General features: G+C 40.9%; 3 protein-coding genes across 4 annotated transcripts in view; 1 reads left to right on the plus strand and 2 right to left on the minus strand.

Moving 5' to 3' along the window:
* Positions 1–21,088, minus strand: part of LOC308091305 (C-myc promoter-binding protein-like) — a 296,959-nt gene that overhangs the window by 82,874 nt on the left and 192,997 nt on the right. The window lies entirely within an intron of this gene.
* On the plus strand, positions 14,866–19,160 carry LOC308087752 (immunoglobulin superfamily containing leucine-rich repeat protein 2-like). The gene is made up of 2 exons (XM_080431902.1): positions 14,866–14,951; positions 16,303–19,160. The coding sequence occupies exon 2, from the start codon at positions 16,312–16,314 to the stop codon at positions 18,544–18,546; it is 2,235 nt and encodes a 744-aa protein (XP_080288028.1). The 5' UTR covers positions 14,866–14,951; positions 16,303–16,311; the 3' UTR covers positions 18,547–19,160.
* The window catches only part of LOC308087761 (receptor for retinol uptake stra6-like), a gene marked incomplete at both ends in the record, with an annotated part of 34,819 nt that continues 33,941 nt past the window's right edge, over positions 20,211–21,088 (minus strand). The window contains one exon of the mRNA XM_080431913.1: positions 20,211–20,440. Within this exon, the coding sequence (XP_080288039.1) occupies positions 20,211–20,440 (230 nt within the window). The remainder of the gene's footprint in view (positions 20,441–21,088) is intronic.

A 21,088-nucleotide genomic window follows, 5' to 3' on the forward strand; every position in this document is an offset into this window, starting at 1 on the left:
ATAGATAGATAGATAGATAGATAGATAGATAGATACAGTAGATACATAGATACATAGATACATAGATACATAGACAAAGAATACTTCACACGATCAATAATTTAGCCAAGTGTAACAGTCTGGCGGTGGACTCCCATTCCAAACCCGGTGTTGTTTCTAAGTGTCCGACTGTTCCAACAGCCCAACCGCTGACCAGACAGCCCAGACCTGTTACATAATACATGAGCAGCAGACCACACAGCAGGAGCTAGCTGTGCTGAATCAGCGTCCGAACCCGCCACCCCCACCACCACCACTGGTGACGGACAATAACAAAGTACATTTTGTGAGTATCTGTGCTTTACTTGAGTATTTGCGTTTTTGGATACTTATGACTTTATTATTGCACGTTTGACTCCACTACATTTCCAAGAAGGGAAACAGTAGGCTACATTATGAATTAACCATGAATTACTGTAGACCCATTTCAAATATAGTGAAAAGAGAGGATTTACAAGCTCACAACGCGTCACATCGCAACAGATACATTACATTTGAGTACAGCAATGCATTAATATTAAAAAGAAAATGTACTTTGTAATTTGTACTTTTGAATACACATACGTATTTAAAAAAAAAAAACTTTTGAATACTTAAGTATTTTATAGTACTCCAGTACTTTAACTCAAGTACAAATTTGACCGAGCAACTTTCACTTGTAATATTTCACCAGGAGTATCCATACTTTGACTCAAGTACTGGGGTTGAGTACTTTGTCCATCACTGGTCCCCAGCTGGCAATGCTGAAATGATGGCCGGTCAGTGGGGGCTGCTGGGTAGCGCCCCCTACCCACCTACCCCCACCTACCCCCACCTACCCCCACCTTCTTGTGCACTTGCTCACCCAAACAACGTCCTGCATGAGTGCACTCAAGCTGCCAGTCACCAGAGAGCCACCATAGACATGAGGCATTAGGCAGGATTATCACCCCTGCTGCCCTATTTGTTTTTATGTCCTTGCCAGGCGGAGGGACATTGGAGGCCAGGAAAAAGGGACAAAAGTCCACGACTACCGCTTCATTCTCTGGCCTCTCTAAAACACACACACACACACACACACACACACACACACACACACACACACACACATGTGACAAAGGTGAAACGGGGGTTTCTTAAAACTTTTGTAAATGTTTTTATTGGTGCTTAATGTATAATTATTTGCTCATTTAACCACCATCTTATTATTTTTGTACAACCGTTTTGCACTGTATTGGGTTACAATTGTTTTCCCCCGGTCCCTTGGTTCACTCATTGAGAGACATTCAGTGGCAGAGAGGTGGTCACGAGGTCCCGCCCAAGGCCACGGTCATGGCCAATGTCCCCAGACATTATGTCACCACGGACAAATGAAGGAAGAGAGAGGTGTGGTTTTGACAGGTATAAAAGAGGAGGCGGGACAGTTGAAAGGGGAAGCAGAGCCCAGAGAGAAGGAGGGTCAGACGGAGAGAGGAAGCAGTGGAGGAGGTTGTATGAGAGCCCCGGAATAAAGTGAGGGAACTTGAGCGAGTTACACCAGCCACCAAGCAGTTGGAAGCCGAGGTGTACCTATCTATGAGCCAAGAGGGAGGAACGATCGAACCGAAGGGGAGGAAGAGAGAGCGAGACCAGACCATAAACAGAGGACCATACGAACCGAGACCAGACCATAAAAGGAGCGCTGAGACGGAGAGTGGTGATAAACGTTGCATACGCAACCTACTCAGCGCCAGGTGTAAAAGCCTGGCCTGTCAGTAAGTACCGATCCATGCAACGTTCATCCTTGTATAAACCACCAACTGTGAAAACGCGCATGTACTTTACCAATGCACAGTGAACTGGTCATAGTTTCTATCATTGCAGAAGGAGAAAAGAAGACAAGGACGACTGGCATAAACCCTCTTCCTACTTACCCCCATATATGGACATGCAGCATTTCCCCCTGAAACGAAACGTGTTGAGTACCTCAAAAGCACTTTATTGGCACAGCACTTTACTTAAGTATTGTTGCACAGAAACCCCTGCTAATTGCAAACCTGTTGACCAAGCCCTGCGTAATTTGCACAACTTTATAATTCATTTTATAGTTGTTGTGTAAATTACTTTGTTGTGTTTTAGTTAGGTTTTATTAGTATAGTGTTATTTTGATTGTTTTTAAGGCACAGAAGCCACTGTATTAGGGACCAATAAATATACTTACCTTTTTGATACATTTTGCATCCGTGTCCAGTTTCTCAAGGGAATTTTCTAAAGGGTGTGTTCTCAAAACCAAAGTATTGAAACTTACCAGTAACTCGAACCTGTGAAAGCCTGTAGAAGTAAAGGTGGATTTAAAGGGGACTCTCCTCTATAAAAAAAGTGGCGTAGTCGACAAACTAAACAATATTCAGACTGAAACTCACAATAATTACGCACCCAGCACTTTACTGTGCATTGATATTTTATTGTTGTGAGTTTGATATTGAATTATTTATTAAAGGACAAATAGAGTGTGCAATACCTCAAGATAATTGCAAGTCAAATGTGATACAATTACGGCCTTGTTCACACACACACACACACACACACACACACACACACACACACACACACACACACACACACACACACACACACACCTTCATTCGTTTTTTTATTGGCAGGATACATTTGATGAAGATCAAAAATATATGTAACTTGAGGTAATTCTTCAAATTCTCAGGCTTTATACGGTGTATTAGTAATACTGTACTAATAATTACGATGGGTAAATGCAGAGGAAGAATATCAGGTATTGTGCACATCTGTCTCTCTAGGTCGTCCTCGGACGAGCCCTCCTGTGGCGTCTCCAGTCATCTCAATCCTCCATAAATCTAGCTAGCTCACCCCTGCATCTTTCTTTAATAGCTATGTCCACATAGTGCGTGATCGATGCCCAGCATGTGTTCGCTCCCATTGCACGAGCTTGCTGGATGGGAGCTCCCATGGTGTCTGTTCTCCTGGCTGCCATCTTCTCACTCACTCTTGGTAGCCCCCGTACGGATGCATACAGATGCATTGTACACGTCACGTACAGTGACAAATACCCCAACTACAGCAAGGACAGCCTGGAGCCCTGCATGGTAGCCCAATCACTGTGCATTTATCACAATGATCACGGCGTCGTTGCTTTGAATGTGTCTCAGATCCTGTGTCGTATGTCATCCTTCCCTCTCCTGTCTTTCTCTCTCTGCAGTTATAGCTAATAATAAAGCAGGAATGCCTCTCAATAGGAAAAACAGACCGCATTGGGTTGTCTTGTCTTGTCTCAGTATAAATCCTTCTAGGCTCAAAGACTGATAGGAGATAGGGGGTTGACCCTCCACTCTACATAGTCAAATCTGGAGTGTTCGGAGTTAACCCTTTCAAAAAATAGCAGATCTACTGTACAATCTCACAACATGTGTTGTGAGCTTTTTTCAATATGTGTCATACAACAAAGTATACTGTAAAAGGCTGAAGTGGTTAAATGAACAATACTTTACAGTGTATCATATGTGCTCTATGCGTTTGTATACTGTAGCTATCCTAACGTTCTGATACATAAGGGAAGGACAACACTCTTAAAAGTCGGTGTAATTTAGGGTGTAATTTACCCTGGTCTCATCTCTTTGTGTTTGTTCATGATTTCATATCTTTGTCGTGTAACTGCTGCACAAACCACACATTTCAGCTAACACCCATATTCACAGTGATTGACTTCCGAATGGGTGTGTTGACTGTTCTAACGTGTTAATTTCCAACATTAAGCCTGAGTTATAGCCTTAGTTAAGCGCAAGCTTGTAGATTGGCTATTTTTAGTGGATGACATGATGCGCATCCAAGTATAACCCAGGCTTCATAAGCACCTCTCTCTGCCACCACAGTGCTGAGGGGGGCTGACGGGGTCAAGCAGGGCTTCTAGTTTCTGACCCCTGCCCTCATTGTCTACAACGCTCGGGCCGACCTCTGACCGCAAATACCTTTGGTCCTCGAGTTCAAATGCAGACCGTGACCCTGCCATTGACCTCCCCAAGGGGGACTGTTAGAGAGATGGGGGATGGAGGGAATTCTACCTATGCCTTTTGTTGTCCTTCTTTCTCTGTTCTCACTTAATAGAAGACAACAGGGGCGGCCATAGCTGAGTGGTTAGTGAGCCCGCCTAGGGAACCAGCTGGCCCTGGTTGCCCCAGGTTCGATTCCAGACTATCCCAGCATATGTGCTGATATGAAATTTGTCCCTGAGCAAGACTCTTAACCCCAATTGCTCACAGGTTCTCATTGGAAACAAGACCGTAAGGACTTTCATGAACGACCTGTTAAAAGGAATGATCCTTATCCTTATTATCCAGGAAGGGGCAGAAGATATGTAGCTAGATATACTGTACAGAATAGAAGACTTGCTAGGCATACATACATTCAGAATCAGCGTTATTGTCACATCACAGGTTTACAGAAGTAAAAAAGTGGGTGAAATTGGTTTTCCTCTATAGTTCCCATTGTATTGTTATTTCCATATATTGTATTGTTATTTTACATATAGTACCTGAGATAAGATATAAGGTGCGTGAGCATAGCAGCAGATGTATACTGTGCATAATATACTTAAATCCGTTAGTTAAAGGTAGGGTAAGTGATTTTCTTTGATCAAAATGAGGGCTAAATAGCTTATATTCTGATAGTACTCATAGTATAGAGTGTTTGTTCAGTAACAGGAGTCTCCATGTCTCTCCACCTCTTTGATACAGAAAATGCATTTTCAGGTCAGGATACCAATTTGATCCAATCAGGATAGAGAACTCAGTCAGGATACAGATGTGATCATTGGAAGTGATGAATTTTAAATTGGAACTGGATCACTATAAAAATGAAGCTGATAAATGGGTACTCTTTCCTGATTGGCTGAAATGTTGTACCTGAAAATGTATTTTCTGTTTATTAAAGAGCTGGAGAGAGGGGGAGACCCCTATTACTGAAAAAACATTCTATAGCAACGATTACAATCAGAATATAGTGCTTTAACCTTTTAATACAAAACTTTTTGTTTTAACCAGAAAATATCACTTACCCTACCTTTAATGTGTTGAAAAACACACAAAGTCAGTGCATTCTACATGGAATTAAGGTGCAAAATGTCAGCGCCTGTCGACTGCATAATCCACATAAGGTAGACTGACACTGGTATAATCCGCAAGCAGGTCCATGAGGAAGAGCAAAGAAAAAGTCCTATCACTTGTCCCAGGCCAGGTATAATCCACTGGTAGGTCCAAGGAAGAGCAGGCTGAGACCAGCCTGACGACACCGCTTGTCATCAGACTGCTGAACAAGGATCATGCCTTGTTCAGCAGTCTGACGGCAGCCGAGTGAAAGCTGTTCATGAACCAGGCCCCTTGCCCGGCCACGGTCGTTGTAGGGTGTTGAACAGTTTGTGACTTGGGTGGTGCTTGTCCTTGATGATGTGCTGGGCTTTGACTACACACCGCTTTTTGTAAAGTTCCTGGAGCGCGGGGAGCTCGCCTTCCATTATGCGCTCTGCCGATCGCACTACTCGCTGTAGGCTTATCTTTTCTCGGGCTGTACAGTTTCCATACCAGGCCGTAACACAGCCTGATAGAACGCCTTCAACTGAGCTGGTACATACAGCCTGAGGATGTGTCCTACTTCGAACTTCTTCAGGTGGCGGAGCCAGTACAGTCGCTGCTGAGCCCTTTTCCTCACGTGTGTGGTGTGTGTCTCCCATTTGAGCTCCTCCTCGATGTGTACTCCGAGGAACTTGAACTCACTGACCCTTTCCACTGCAGCGCCTCCTGAAGTCCACGATCAGATCAGCTCCTTGGTCTTCGACGTTAAGGGCGAGGTTGTTCTCCCGGCACCAAAGTGCCAGTGAGTTGATCTCATCTCTACAGTCAGACTCGTCATGGTTGACAATTCAACCTATCATTGTCGTGTGGAGCAGATGTATTCCCTCACCAGCTTCTCAAAGCATTTGCTGACAATCGGGGTGAGAGCGACAGGTCTCCAGTCGTTCAGGCATGTCACTTTGGCCTTTTTGGGGACGGGGGAATGGTTTTCACATTTTGAAACCTACAGGGACCATAGCTTGGGAGAGGGAGAGGTTGAAGATGCCACGTGCCCCTGATGTCGCCACTGTTTAATTGGTCTTCCATCTTTGCAGTGTAGGCCTTTTTCATCTTCCTGGCAGATCTGAAACCAGCGTCCCGCTCAAGTAGATGTACACGTACTCCACTGTCAATCCACGGTTTCTGATTGGGATAGATCCGAACTGTCTTTTTTGGAACTATGTTGTCTATGCACTTACTGTTAAAACCAGTGACTGAGTCTGAGAGTTCATTGACATTATTCCCAGTGGCGTCCTTCTACATTCTACATATAGTCAGAAGACTTTACTGTTTACTGGCTATACAATTGTAATCACCAGCATGTGTGGAGGATCCGTAGAATAGTGTATTCTAACTGTTATTTGATTTCACGAGAGGATTTGGAACATACTGATATTATGCAGTAACAGCGTGGGCAAAGAGTGAGAGAAAGACAAAGTGTAACAGCCTGCGGGGATGGGGACTGTTTGTTGCACACACCAGCTAATGTGGCACGTTAATTGCAATTCTGTTGTTTACTTCTAAAGAAAAGGTGGTCACTCAACCTCGTAAACAAACAGTGCTGGCGTCTCCAAGTCAAGTTGCTCATCAAAGAAAAATTACATATTTGCTCAAACTGACCAACCTGCCCTTTTGTAAAAGAAAAGAAAAAAAAATTCCCCCTGAAACGGATAGATTAGTTTCTAGATTATAAAAGTTAATAAAATATAAGATATAACTTATAATATAAATGGTTACTACTACTTTAATAATGTTATGTATCCTTTTAGACAAAGTGTTTGACTGTACTTGTGCTGTTTTTACTTTTCTGTCTAATAAAATATTCAATCAATCAATCAATATAAATATTTCATATTAATCACTTATTATAGCATAGTAAATAACAATTCACCTTTTAGCAAATCTCTTCGATAACTGTTACAGACAAATGGGATATTATGACAGCATAGATGGTTATAGAGAAGTTAAGTATCCTAACTTATGTTGTCCAATAAACATGGGCTTAATTCAGAGTGTTTAGTCCCACTCTACCACCAACTGAAAGGCTCCTAGCAGAGACACAGAGGAACACATACCGTACCTTTTGCTCTTCAGCCAGCAAGGAGTACAGCAGCCACCACAGCAAAACAGAACCGCAGCGTTCAGTTCCCAGTGGGCCATACTCACTTTATTACCATAATTAACTTTCATCAGCTGGGGCCTTCTCACTTTCATTTGTAGGAGCATCTCTAGAGAGCCTGTGCAAAATATACTATAAAAACATGTAGCGCGTTCAGCTCTCATTACTGGAATTCACTTTGGTGTATATCGCACAATGAGATTTCAGCTCGAGTGACCGACTATTTTTCCTTATAAGGAAAAAAAAGTGTTGTAAATGACTGAGTCAAAGGGAAGACAACACTGGCCTATTCTAAAGATATTTCCATAATGTATATACTGGTACCCAATAGGAAAGGAAAATCAGAAATGAGATATCTAGTATTTCACCATTGCTTTTCCCACAGTACATAGCAATAAGAATGTGGTATATTCAGCTATGTAATTATGCACTGAAAGGAAGGATGCAGTATTTGTTTGAATATGGACCCTTCAGGTCATTACCAGAAAGAGATCATAATTCATGGCTGCTTTTCCAATGCAGCACACATCTGGCAAGGCATACATCCCTTTACATGTTTTCATTGGATGGCCCTATTTCCTTAACCACTTTGTCTGTTTTGAAGTATGTGTCGTTAGGGTATAGGTCAATGCACGCTGTAGTTTCACATACAGAAAAGTGAGCTCATGCTTGTCCTTTTTTTGGTAGCCTAACTTGTTTTAGTTTTTTTATTGGAGAGCCTAATACTGTTCATTTGGTTCTTATCCAGAATATAATATAATTTAACTTAATATTCTATTCTATCTATCTATCTATCTATCTATCTATCTATCTATCTATCTATCTATCTATCTATCTATCTATCTATCTATCTATCTATCTATCTATCTATCTATCTATCTATCTATCTATCTATCGATAGATATCTATCTATCTATCTCTCCCCTCATAATCTTTTTCTGTCTTTTTCTTGTTCTATCTACCTCGGCCCCTCTCTCTGTCGCCTATCTATCAAATGCAATTCTTTTTGAAGAAAGAAAAAAAGAAAGATAGATAAAGCCATTTCAATAAGAGCTGTGGTTGGAGTGGTGGCAGGCCAGCATCCAAAAAGGAAGGAAAGGACTTCCTGAATGATTAAAAAAATCCCAACTAATGTGAACCTACAGGAAATGAAAACAACAAAAGCATTCAATCAGAGAGAGGAGAGGTAGCCAGGTTGTTCCCTCTGACACGTGCTCCTGCCTGCACCATGGAGGACTAGGAGACCCGTTTTCCTTCTTCTTCTTTTTGGAGTAATTAGGAAAATACTGCTCTTTCACACCGGGGCGATTTTTTTCATGCGAATAATACGTTTTTTTAAAAAACCTTATAAAGTCAATGCAAGCTTCCACACCAGTTTCGCGGAGCGAAAAAAGCGTATTTTAATTATTCGGAACGAGTCCGAATTTTGCGTATATTCGCATATTCGCCGGTGTGTAACCGCCTTTAGAATACTCCAGTTTGGAAGTGAATTTTGAATTAAAATGGTTAGATTGGTAGAATAGTGCTAATTTGGAATGGGGGGGAAAGCATATCTAAGAGAATCAACATGATTAGTCTATTTTCAAAAGAAGCACAAAAGCATTGAGTACTTTGATCTCAAGAATAATTATTATTTAATATTTTAAGGGGAGTGGGCAGTCCACAACTCTACAGGAACTATTCTTTCTTTATTGTGACCGACAAAAGAAAAAAGGGCTCTGGTAGAATTTTATATTGGTCAGTGTGCATTAAGCCTTATTTTATACTTTGTTATCTGGCAGAGTATACTATTCCTTTAATTGCATTCTATTATTATTACTTTACTTTGTATGCTTCTTGTTCATATTATATCCAATATTATTGTTATTGTAGTTGTGTACTGTTAGCACTGTTTTGCAGACCTTGCCACACAAGCATTTCAATGCTTGTACTGTACCTGTGTGAGTGGTGACAAAGTCTCTTCATTCTTGATTTATTACTCTGATCATTACATTAACCATTACATAGGCCTACTGTACCACTATCTCCAATAAACCTGATACCAACATATCAAGTAGCACACTAGTAATATATACAATTAAAGAAAAATAATGCAAAGAATGCATTACATGCATATATTCAATGTAAGATAACAGTATTAACTCACACAGCATTTGAATGGGGCATGGCAAGTAAAATACCTGAGGGTCCATTTTACAGTAACACTGTCAGGCTCCTGGTTATTTAAAACTTTGTCTTTTACAATGTACTGTGAAGAGAATCTAGATGTGGGATATGGTGACACCAAATGGCAGAGTTACGCATTTCATTTGTAATAACACTGTAAGCATACTTACAATGGGATTCATTTAAAATAGAGTTTTTAAGCTAGTTATGATTAGGCATAGTTAAATTACAAATAGAAATAAAAAAGTAGGACATCAACTTGAATAACTTGAATTTTCCTAATGCAAACTGCTGCATATACAATAAAATACACAGTTTTCATTTAAATGTGAGAATGTATAAATATATACTTACAGGTTTAAGTCCATTTGGTTACACTTGTACACTCTCAAAGTTATAAAATGGGTAAATAAACACTTAGGATGTTACTGTATAAATATGATAATATTTTAGATCATGTCTAAATTAACAAAACAGTTCCTGACATACAATTCTGTCCCTTGGATTAGATGTCTCATTTCTACAACCATTTATTTGATAGGGACTGTAAAGAAATATATCAAACATGTTAGCTGCTTTGCCATAACATTTGTGGCCATGCTGCTGTCATTATGGTCCCATATTATGTTCAAACATAAAAACAAAGGATGCCAGGCAAGGGGCATACTATGGCCACATGTTGATGCAACAGGGCAATGTTGTGCTAGTAGCAACATAGAAGCGTGTTATCCCACACAAGCTAAAGGATGGATTCATGAATTAGATTGGCTATTTTAGCTAATTTAGAACATTTCAAAATGTCATCAAAAGTGATGGAATTTGATGAACAATTTGGATAATGACAATCCCAAAATAAGGATGCATGGTTGAAAGCGGTTATCACTGGAATATTTTACATTAATATTTATCTGTTAATTAAATAGTATGCGTATTTCAAAATCAGGCAGAAGACCACAATCCTGTGTTTTTCCAATTCCCCACCATGGGCCACGGCAGATGAACCGAGATTGACGTGCATGTCTAAAATCACTTCAAATTGGTGGAGAAAACTACATGCTGTGCTGTGCTGAATTAATTGTTATTGATGCAGCTTACTGGAGGTTCTCTTTGGGTCTCATAAATGCCACCAGTATGGAAACTGCGGTGGAAGATGAACATGGATGGTGTTGAGACAGGAAAGCACCATAGAAGACTAGGAAGCACCATAGAAAGCACCATAGAAGACTAAGAAGCACCATAGAAGACTAGAAGGCACCATAGGAATTAAGCACCATAGAAGACAAGGAAGCACCATAGGAAGCACCATAGAAGACTAGGAAGCACCATAGGAAGCACCATAGAAGACTAGGAAGCACCATAGAAAGCACCATAGAAGACAGGGAGACACCATAGGAAGCACCAAAGATTACAGGGAAGCACCAGACAACTGACTGACTGACTGACAGACAGACAGACAGACAGACAGACAGACAGACAGACAGACAGACAGACAGACAGACAGACAGACAGACAGACAGACAGACAGACGCAGGCTTGCCTCCTACAGAACCACATCTGCCACACAAACAGCACATAGAGAACTTGCTTCAAGACAAACTAATTCCTCTTATCATTAATTGCGTGGTGGCTCCATCTAGTGCTGAAGGTTTGTAATGGCATTCTGGCTCATAACATGAATAAGTGACATTTTATGATTATTTATTATAAATCAAAATCAAGGTTTTTCTTTAAATTAAAGATGTAACTAAAGTGGCCTTAGTTATAATTCAGTTTTATGTGGCTGTTAAAGTGATTCTTAAATACAAATTTAAATATAAAATGAGTAAAGTAAATATCTTAGACGACCATATCCACACTATGCATTCGTTATGGTTACAGAGAGCGTACATGCATGCGGTCAGGGTAGAATGATTATGAAAATGTTTATACCTGACCACAATCAAACCTCTAATAGCTTATAACTGTTGATAATATAAGACATGTCTTATAAAGACATCATGGCATTGGAATTATAAAAGCTCATAGACATAATCCATCTGCAATCACTGTTCAGCATCTTTCGCTGACTTTCACAATCGTCCTTCTTGACAATACCACTGAGCTACATTTTGACACTGCTGATAAAATACATTGTAGCCTACCTGTCTTAAGAGCTTAATCATACCTGCCGTTCTACTTTCTTTTCTTTCTTTTTTTCCTGCTGCTTCTGTAGCCTAAGGGGACAAATAAGCCCTGATTGATTCTATATTAAATGTATACCCCTACATCTCCCCTTATATACTTATACTTGAGAATTGCTCTCAAGAGACATACATTTTCTAATTAACTGTAAAAGTTTTACAGACCAATTCATTTTTGACAAATTACCCTTTTCTTTCACAATGCATTGGTGTTGCCGTGAGTAGCCTGGCTGACTTCCAGACAGTTGACCTTTGGTTAAAAATAGCCTTCTCAAACACATCTTTCACTAAAACCGATCAGAATTATTCAATCCCTTCTTAGGAACTGACTGTCTTTGCATTTTCAGGGTTCCTTCTGAATTTTCATGTCTGTCCAAGTGTCCATATAGCTCATTCTGATGCCCATCTCTTAACCATGGCTACTGGAGGAAGTTCTATAATTGCAATGATCATATAGTAATAGATTTGATCAATTATATTAATTTGGCCATCTCAAAGTTTACGTATGCTGTTTAAATTATCAGTATGAACAATATATGATTAATCTTTCTCCTCATTATGGAACAGGGGAAAGTGTTGCGGCCTTCTTTGTCCTTTGTTCAGGGTCTCAAAAACATAAAGGAAAAGTGGCAGAAAAAGACTTAATCGCATAAAATATCAAGGAAGACTCCTTATACAAGAACATTTTATATATTTATTTTTTATGTGCTCATAAGTGCTCTGTGCTCATAGTGAGGGGTGCATAAAATTAGCAAACGTTTCGGTCCTGGGACCTTCGTCAGTGCTATATCCGCTACATTATATAAATAAATGGTTGTCATGCCAGAGCCATGAGCGATTGTTGTGGCAGGTTTGAAGAGAATTGGACAACTGCTGTGCTATATGAGTTTGTAGTCCGCACACATACAGGCTGGCTGGGGCCTGGCTTCAATTATAGTAGAGAAGAGTGTCCATTTTGGATATTCAGAACAATAGTGCCATCTACAGTTGAAATTGAGTATGACATAATACTGTATGACTGTGTATGGACAGGCACTTGTTTTTCTGTTACATTTAATTTCAATTCAGTTTAGGTTGCCACAATGCTATTGAGGTACATTTTTATTCTTGTTACTGGGCCTAAGGGCAATGGACTTCAAACTATCTGGCTGGTTTTCTCATTGGAGATACAATAATCATGGCTTATTCATCATTATCATCATCACCATCACCATCACCATCCTCTTCATCATCATCATCATCATCATCATCATCATCATCATCATCATCATCATCATCATCCTCTTCATCATCATCATCATCATCATCATAACCATCATCATCATCATCACCATCATATTCTTCATCATCATCATTATCATCATCATCATCATCATCATCATCCACAGGACAGGCCAGCCGCCAGCTCAGGAGAGGCCTGCTGACTCATGTCTCTGCAATGTGAGATGATCGGCCTTTAAGTGCAGCCTAAAATAAACAAACTTCCCTTTTGATTCTGCTTTATAACAGTCTGGAGAGATATGGGAGAGGGCTGGTCACCTCCTCCTCAGTATCTCTACACTGCTGAATAGAAATAATTAACCTGTGGTGTGACAGTCCATTTAGAGTTAAACTTGAACGGTAGTGCTGTCGCCTCACAGCTAGAAGGTCCTGGGTTCGATTCCCGCAGGGGACGCTGTGGGCGCTGGGGGCGTGTTCTCTCCTCCGCGTCATCAGTGCCCATACCCTAGGTGGGGTTGGCGAAAGGGCCTTTCTGTGTGGAGTTTGCATGTTCTCCCCGTGTCTCCTAGGGTAGGTACCCTCACAAAAACATGCAGTAATCCTGGTCACTATACTGCCTCCCCCTGGCCAGCCGGGGCGCCTGATGGAGGGGAAGGGAACTGGTTGGAATAACGTGTTCCTTCTACGTCCAACCAGGGAAACTCTCCCCTGTCAGGTGACAAGAGGGTCAGTTGGCTCTCATGCATTGAAGGAGGCATGAGCTCGGCCCTGGCCTCCCTAGGTTGGCAGAGGGAAGGTAGTGCCCAGGATTACATAGACAATTGGCAATGGGTGTAAAAAATAGGGTTACAAATCGTGGGATATATATATATAATATATATATATATTTTTTTTTAAAGAGTTAAACTTGAAGACCACTGCACTCTTGTAATAGTGTCATGGTCAAAACTCACTGTATGACCAACTGTCAGTAGCCTAAATATTCTATATAAAATAATAGCTACCTGAGCATGCTGGCATTTTTTTCTTTATATGTGTTTCATCCAACTAAATTAAACTTTAGCAGAAATACTTTTAAACTAAAATAAATAACACTTAAGGTGTAGATGATGTGAGTACTTAAAACAGTTTCCTAAGCACTCCAACTCCAAGTAGCCTATACTGTAGCTTAAAATGTGTGTGTGATTGTGAACAGTGATTTTGGAAGGCATGATTGCAAGATACATAGTATAATATAGCTATATTTATTTTATTTATATAAATACATCTGTCTTTCATTCAAAGGGATTTAATCAAAGCTGCTATCTAATAGGCCAGGGCTTATTATCTCAATACTTGGGGCTGAAGGGATGGAAGGTATAGGACCAGACAGTCGACAACAATAAGAAGAAAACAAATGGCTAGTGGGGGTTTACTGAAGTAAAAGTAGCAATACCAATACCATAATATAAAAATACTCTGTTACAGTATAAGAGGCCTGTGTTCAAAATGTTACTTGAGTAAAAGTACAAAAGTATTGGCATCAAAATATACTTAAAGTACCAAAAGTAAAAGTACTAAAATGTTTGAAAATAGCAGATCTACAAGCTCACAACGCGTGCATCAATAGCCAAAGTTTAAATAGGGCTGAATGTATGTTTTATAATATAATACTTCATATCTGTCAAGAAACACATTTTTTTAAATAATTGTAGTAGAGTAAAAAGTACCATATTTGCCTCTGAGATGTAGTGGAGTAGAAGTAAAAGTACTAAAAATGTGTAATACCTCAAAATTGTAGCCTACTTATAGTAGGCTACTTGAGTAAATGTACTCTAGGCTACACCATGGGGCTGTGTCACTTTAATTTTTAGTCGCATGGAAGGAATGGGAGGGGATGACAACTCTGTGAGACATACATTGTCATACAGGGTATATTTACAACGACATCATCTCCTGGGCCGTTTTCAGGAGAGGATTCGCATGTTTTAAACATGTAGGATATGTTAATGTAAACGTATTATTTGCAAAGCTTCTATCAGAGCACCTAGCTTGTTTTGGCTCTAAAAGAGCAGACATAGCCTGTATAAAAGGATTCCTCTTGAGACGTGGGGATTTTTCCTGAGGAAAACAGAAAAAGGAAAGACTCTGGTAAGACGTTACAGTAGATATATAGTTTGTGAAGTAGCCTGTACGTTTCCATTCCAAGGTAGCGTGTATACAGGGTTGCCAGGTCTGCTTATTATAAGCAACTTTGGGCTCGTAAGCTGCTTGTAAATATTGGTGGTTGCGGTTTTTTGGGGCTTATTCTAATGTAGTTGCTTATTTGGGCTTGTTTCCTAATCATTTTCATGTCAAGGACCCCCAATTTAATATGTATTTGTCTGCAGACCCCCCCCCCCCCCCCCACCTGCAAATATTTTATGCCAGGGACCCCCATACAATATTTGAGTTGTTAAAATGTTTTAAAAATATTTAAAAAAAAATAGGTGGGTGAAAATAGCAGATCTACAAGCTCGTGTTGTGAGCTTGTAGATCTGCTATTTTCAAATAGCCGTTGTAATATATGTTTAAAGCCAGGACTCATGTAGCTTTTGGGCTTGTTTTCATACACCTGGTTGCTTGTTTCTCTCGCAAAACCTGGCAATATTGCCTGTATCGCTCACAGATGAATTAAAGTGCGTGCCTGCGTGACCTCCACGAAAATATTTCAGCAACGTGTAAACAATTATAATGTGTCTTCCTTTCTATTACAAATTACATTCATTTCTACTGACCCATTAGTAAATAGTAAGTGCAATGGCTTTCAGCACCAAGAAATGCCTATACATGCAGACCATTTATCAAGGACAGGGCAAGAAACACTACTGCGTAGTTTGAAACCAAGTGCGACGCAAAGTGAAGGATAGCTACTGAGTTGCTTGGCCGATTACACATTTAAGTTGACGATTAATTGTCATGTGTGTTTTTGGCATTGCACATATGAATAAAAAGGAAAATTCTGTTTTCCGTTTAGGCTTTCTAATAAGAACATTTGCACAGGACAGATATGACAAATTAAATATGCAACTAAATTAGTGACATTTGATAATTGTATGCTTAAATATGATAATAAAAAATAGTGGTAATAGCTGATCTACAAGCTTACAACATGGTGTTGTAAGCTTGTTGTAGATCTGCTATAAAATAATTGCGATTATCTCAAATAATTGTGATTAGACGATTATGTAATAACTGTGACATGACAGGTAATCACCACTGAGAAAATAATTTGATTACTTTTATAACAAAATATAAAAAAACACAATATCCCTCAAAGGTGCGTGATGGAGTATTAGCCTACTCATCAGGTGGATAAACTTGAAATATTTATTTCATTTCACAAATATTAAATATTATACTTGCTTTGAGCAAATATACAAAACAAAAAAAATCCTGTGTTACAGAAACAAAGCTTCATTACTGAAACTATATATTCATTGACTCTGTCTCTGTTTTGCAGGTGTAGAAAATGACAACGTCACGCAGTCTCTTCGTGCTCTGGCTTGCCATGGTCATTGGCACTGGTCAGGGATGCCCCGAACTCTGTTCCTGCTCAGACAAATATGGACGTCAGTTTGCTGAATGCTCTTATAAACACTTGACTGAAGTCCCTGACAGATTGCCGACCAACGTCACCATTCTGAGCCTCTCTGCCAACCGAATCACTATGATCGCGCTTGGATGTTTCGAAAATGTCACCCAAGTGACATCCCTTTGGATGGCCAATAACGCCATAGTTTCCATCGAGGAGGGGTCCCTCACGCCCTTGGTTAACCTGCGTAACTTTGACATCAGTTACAATCAGATCGTAGATTTCCCCTGGGAGGATCTCCAGAACCTCACGTCTCTGCAGCTGCTTAAGATGAACCACAACGAGATGGTCAGTCTGCCAAGGGATGCCTTCTCCAGCCTCAAAGACTTAAGGTCTCTCCGGCTTAACAATAACCGGTTCATCACCATCGCCCGGGGAACGTTTGATGGGTTGATATCCCTGTCACATCTGCAGCTCTATGACAACCCACTTGCGTGCATCTGCTCCATGGACTGGCTGAGGGACTGGATCTTGAAGACCACCATCTCCGTCCCGGAGCAGAATTTCATCACATGTGCGAGCCCGCCGCGACTTAAAGGGGAAATCATTGTGAAGTTACCCGAATCAAAGTGCATGAGCCCTAATGTTACAATAATATCCGAGCCAAACATTCATAATACAACCCTTCATGAGGATACTGTGTTGATCTTGACCTGTGCATTCAAGGGAAATCCCAAACCAGCGGTCATATGGAAAGTTCACTCACAGAGTCAGAAGAGAGAGTTAGCTTTGTTTTCTGAAGAGGATGACTCGGCAGAATCAGCTGAGGCCTTATTGGACAATGACCCATTTCAAGTTTTTAGTAATGGAACTCTTGTCATATTACACCTTAGTAAAAAAGACAGTGGCAATTATAGCTGCTTAGCTATGAATGAATTTGGTAAAGCAGAGGAAAGTGTCTCTTTACAGGTGATGGCTATGCCACAGCCCACACCTGTAAAGACAGTAACTGAGGTGGCCATTTTGACTAAGATCCTCCCATCTATACAATCAGTAGCTAAAACATCTATTTTCCAAACTTTTCATCTACCTAATTTGGAGAGAAAAGGTATCGTCAATGTTGTTCCCTCTTTTCAGCCCGTCCTTCCATCCGTACAACAACCGGCAGTTAAAACATCTATTTTCTATTCTTTTCATCTGCCTAATCTGGAAAGTAAAGATATCGACATTGATCCCTCCTTTCCGCCCGTTACTGAGATAGACACTGAGCATTATAAGCCGGCGCCAACTCGCCCGCCGCATGCTAGCAAATGTGGTTTGACCCCCAACACCCAATACATTTCTAACCACGCATTCAACGGCAGCCTGGACGACGTCAAGCAGTACACATTTGACTTTGGTGTTATCGCCTTAGGGGTGTCCGAAACAGAGGCGAGAGTGCGCATCAACCCACTGCTCATACCCAAAGTCAAGGCCAGCAGCCACCATGCCACCTCGGAGGGCCTCCAGACCAATGATCCAGAGCCTGATGAGTCGGCAGAGGAATCCCAAAAACTCGACGCTTCCCTGTATCTGTGCATCACCGCTGACCACAAACACTCTGCTGTCCAGTGGTCCAGGATTGAAGATGGCCTCAACACGTATCTCTTCCAGGGCTTACGTCCCGGTACCAACTACTCTCTCTGTCTCACTTATAGAGGTCACGACTGCGAGGTCCGAGTCCTTTTCGCCACCAGGAGAAGGGTACCCAACTTATTGATCATCATCTCAGTCAGCATATGCCTCCTGACCGTGTCCACCGTGCCTCTCCTCGGGGCAACATGCTTCCACTTGGTGTACAAATACCGCACCAAGACCTACAAGCTGATCATGAAGGCCAAGGATCAGTATCACGTCGAGAGGAAGCTCACCACCCGCTTCCACACGCCGTACACAGAGTCTCAGAGGAATATCAACGGTAGCGAGCTGGAAGAGGGGGAGGCGGAATCAGAGAGCAGGGATGGGGGGAAAGAAGACGACGTGGAGGGAAGTGTGGTGACGGAGTCCTTCACTCTGTCACAGTACAGGGGGAACATGGATGACTGTGAAGAAGGCTCTGAATACAGTGATAGGCTACCGCTAGGAGCAGAGGCAGTCAATATCACAAGTAACTACAAATATCCAATTCACTGAGCTAAATGCTTTGCACTGTCGTAAACGTGCCAGTTGCCACTCAAGCTTATAGGTGCAAGTCTTTACATTCACATTGTAGGTGTGTAGTGGCTGCACGTGCAAGTCCAAGCAAGTGTTAGAAATATAAGCTGCAATTTTAGATCACCAACAATGGGAAGCAACTAATGGTAAGGTCAGAGCCACGGTGCACGCGGGTGTAATGAAATGGATGTCATGCAGGGAGGAGTGCAAACTGCCCTGAGAAAAGAAAGTGTGGAATCCTACCATATCGTTTGAATGTTTTGAACAAAGTGTTGTTTTAAAGAATCAATGGGTCTGTAGTTGAGTGGAGTTCTTTGTCAAGTACTAATGTGCACATCCTTTGAAAATAATTGTGAAGTTAAAAGCAGAATCTCAAGTTCAATGGGTCTTCTAATAGTGCTCTCTGTCAAGCTCGTAAAATGTAGCTACACTGTAGGTCAGAGTTACAATATTATCCATGTTAACTCTGACAAGGAAAGAGATAATCTTGAACACGTTTCAGTGTTGTTCTGTGGTATACTGTACCCGCATGCTGTTAAGAGTATTTCAAGGTAATGTGTCAGTAACATTGTGGAACCTTGCCCTTGTCTCCAATGCTCTCCACACTACAGTAATCTTTTCAACATTGTGATCCTCAATGTCAGGTCATTGTATTTTGTGATAAAGGTGAATTGTATTTATTTAAATACTTAAATATCCTCACTAGACACTTTCCCAAGATTATGTGCCTCAATCAATAAAGCTTTCTCAAAGAAGTACTTAATCACTGTTTCAGTGTGACTCTCTCTCTCTCTCTCTCTCTCTCTCTCTCTCTCTCTCTCTCTCTCTCTCTCTCTCTCTCTCTCTCTCTCTCTCTCTCTCTCTCTCTCTCTCTCTCTCTCTCTCTCTCTCTCTCTCTCTCTCTCTCTCTAGATAACTGATAACTGTAGCTACTGTTATCAGTTGTGAAGAGTGTACATAAATGAAAGCAGGACAACAATGTGTCTAGTTCACATTATGCCCGGGTCATTACAACACAGAAAACCAGAAATCGTTCAAACTGGAATGGATGCAATATGAAAGAAAACTGGGGAAATAGTTTAATGATCAAATAAGATTAAGTGTTTTGTATTTACTTGAGTGAGTAGCATGCTAAATAACTAATAACACTTGCAGCAGAGATTATTTTGTATAGTAACTAAAATCATATCCCACATCACATATATTGTACAAAATAAATTGATGACCATTACTGAGCAAACAGTACATAGAATATTCAATTTATCCAAATACCAGACATGGTTCTGTAAAAAGAGATTAAAAAGAGAAAGTAACAAAAACATGGATCTCTTTCTCTAGACTAGTGCAGTGCCCATTCGAGTCATGGCCGGGGATGCAAGAGAACACTTTTACGAAGTGGGCCCTGTGCAAATCTGTATGTATCATTCATGTCATTAATTCATAACACACCAAGTATCTTTTGCTGCATTATTTGTATTTGGCGTTTTATTGTACAGAGAGAAAGGGAAATGAGGGTAGAGAGTTCAGGATCACGTGACAATACAGCCATGAGAGGTATTTGAACCTGTGATGCCACAAGCAGATCTGTGCATAACGTCATAAGCCTTCAGACTGATAGAGCGAGCATCCTTTGATACGGGATCTCAGTTATCTGGAGTGGCTGCAGTGTCAGCGGCTGGTGTGCTGCCGTCCTTGGGGCTGAGGTTGTTGTTTCCGTTTCCGAGGCTCTCGGACGAGTGCAGCTGAAAGTGCTTCCTGGAGCCCAGCAGAGAGGGGTTATTGACCAGGGTGTAGACGAGCCTCCAGCGGGCATGGATCCTCTTGCTGTGGGCTGCCTTGTTCTGCCTCTTCTCCTGCTGCACCATCTGGATGCCTGAAAGCAAAATAAATCAAATACTCCAAAAATGTACTTAAGTACAGTACTCGAGTAAATGTACGTATAGTTACTGTCCACCACTGGCTGTTAGGATGATATACTGACAGCACCGGATACTCAGTAAAATCCTCATTATCAATTTATCCAAATGAACCCTAGCATCCTTATTCTGGGCATGTCATAATAGGTGTCAGAACTATGGAGTAGAGATTTGGTGTAGAGGGAAAAAAAGACTGTACAGACCTCTGGGGGTCAACGAAGCATATACATGTATGGTTTAATTCGTTATTGTCTCCGCCGTAGGTGGAGAGTATGTTTTCGCTTCGTCCCGCCGTGTGTTAGCATGGCCCCTAGCCAAGCTAACATTGGTCAAGCTCCACGTGACACGTGTCAATATGTTGACACCAATGCCTTTGATTGGCTAGAGGGACGTATGATGAAATAAAACACTATAAATAGGTGTGTCACTTCAAAAAGCCATTTATGTTTTTTGAAGTGAGGTAAGACAGGATCAATCAGTCTTGATTGGAACAGTACCTTCTAGTACAAATCACCCGTCCGTGCGTGTGTGTGTTCCTCTGAGAACACCTAACATTGATCAGTTTTACGTGACATCACAATATGTGATATAACTATATAAATAAC

The sequence above is a fragment of the Gymnoscopelus braueri genome, assembly GCF_963280865.1.
Source record: "Gymnoscopelus braueri genome assembly, chromosome: 1".
Classification (NCBI taxonomy): Eukaryota; Metazoa; Chordata; class Actinopteri; order Myctophiformes; family Myctophidae; genus Gymnoscopelus; species Gymnoscopelus braueri.

What these genes read in the sequence shown, in the direction of transcription:
- LOC308087752 (XM_080431902.1), top strand. Translation starts at nt 16,312, where the DNA reads ATGACAACGTCACGCAGTCTCTTCGTGCTCTGGCTTGCCATGGTCATT.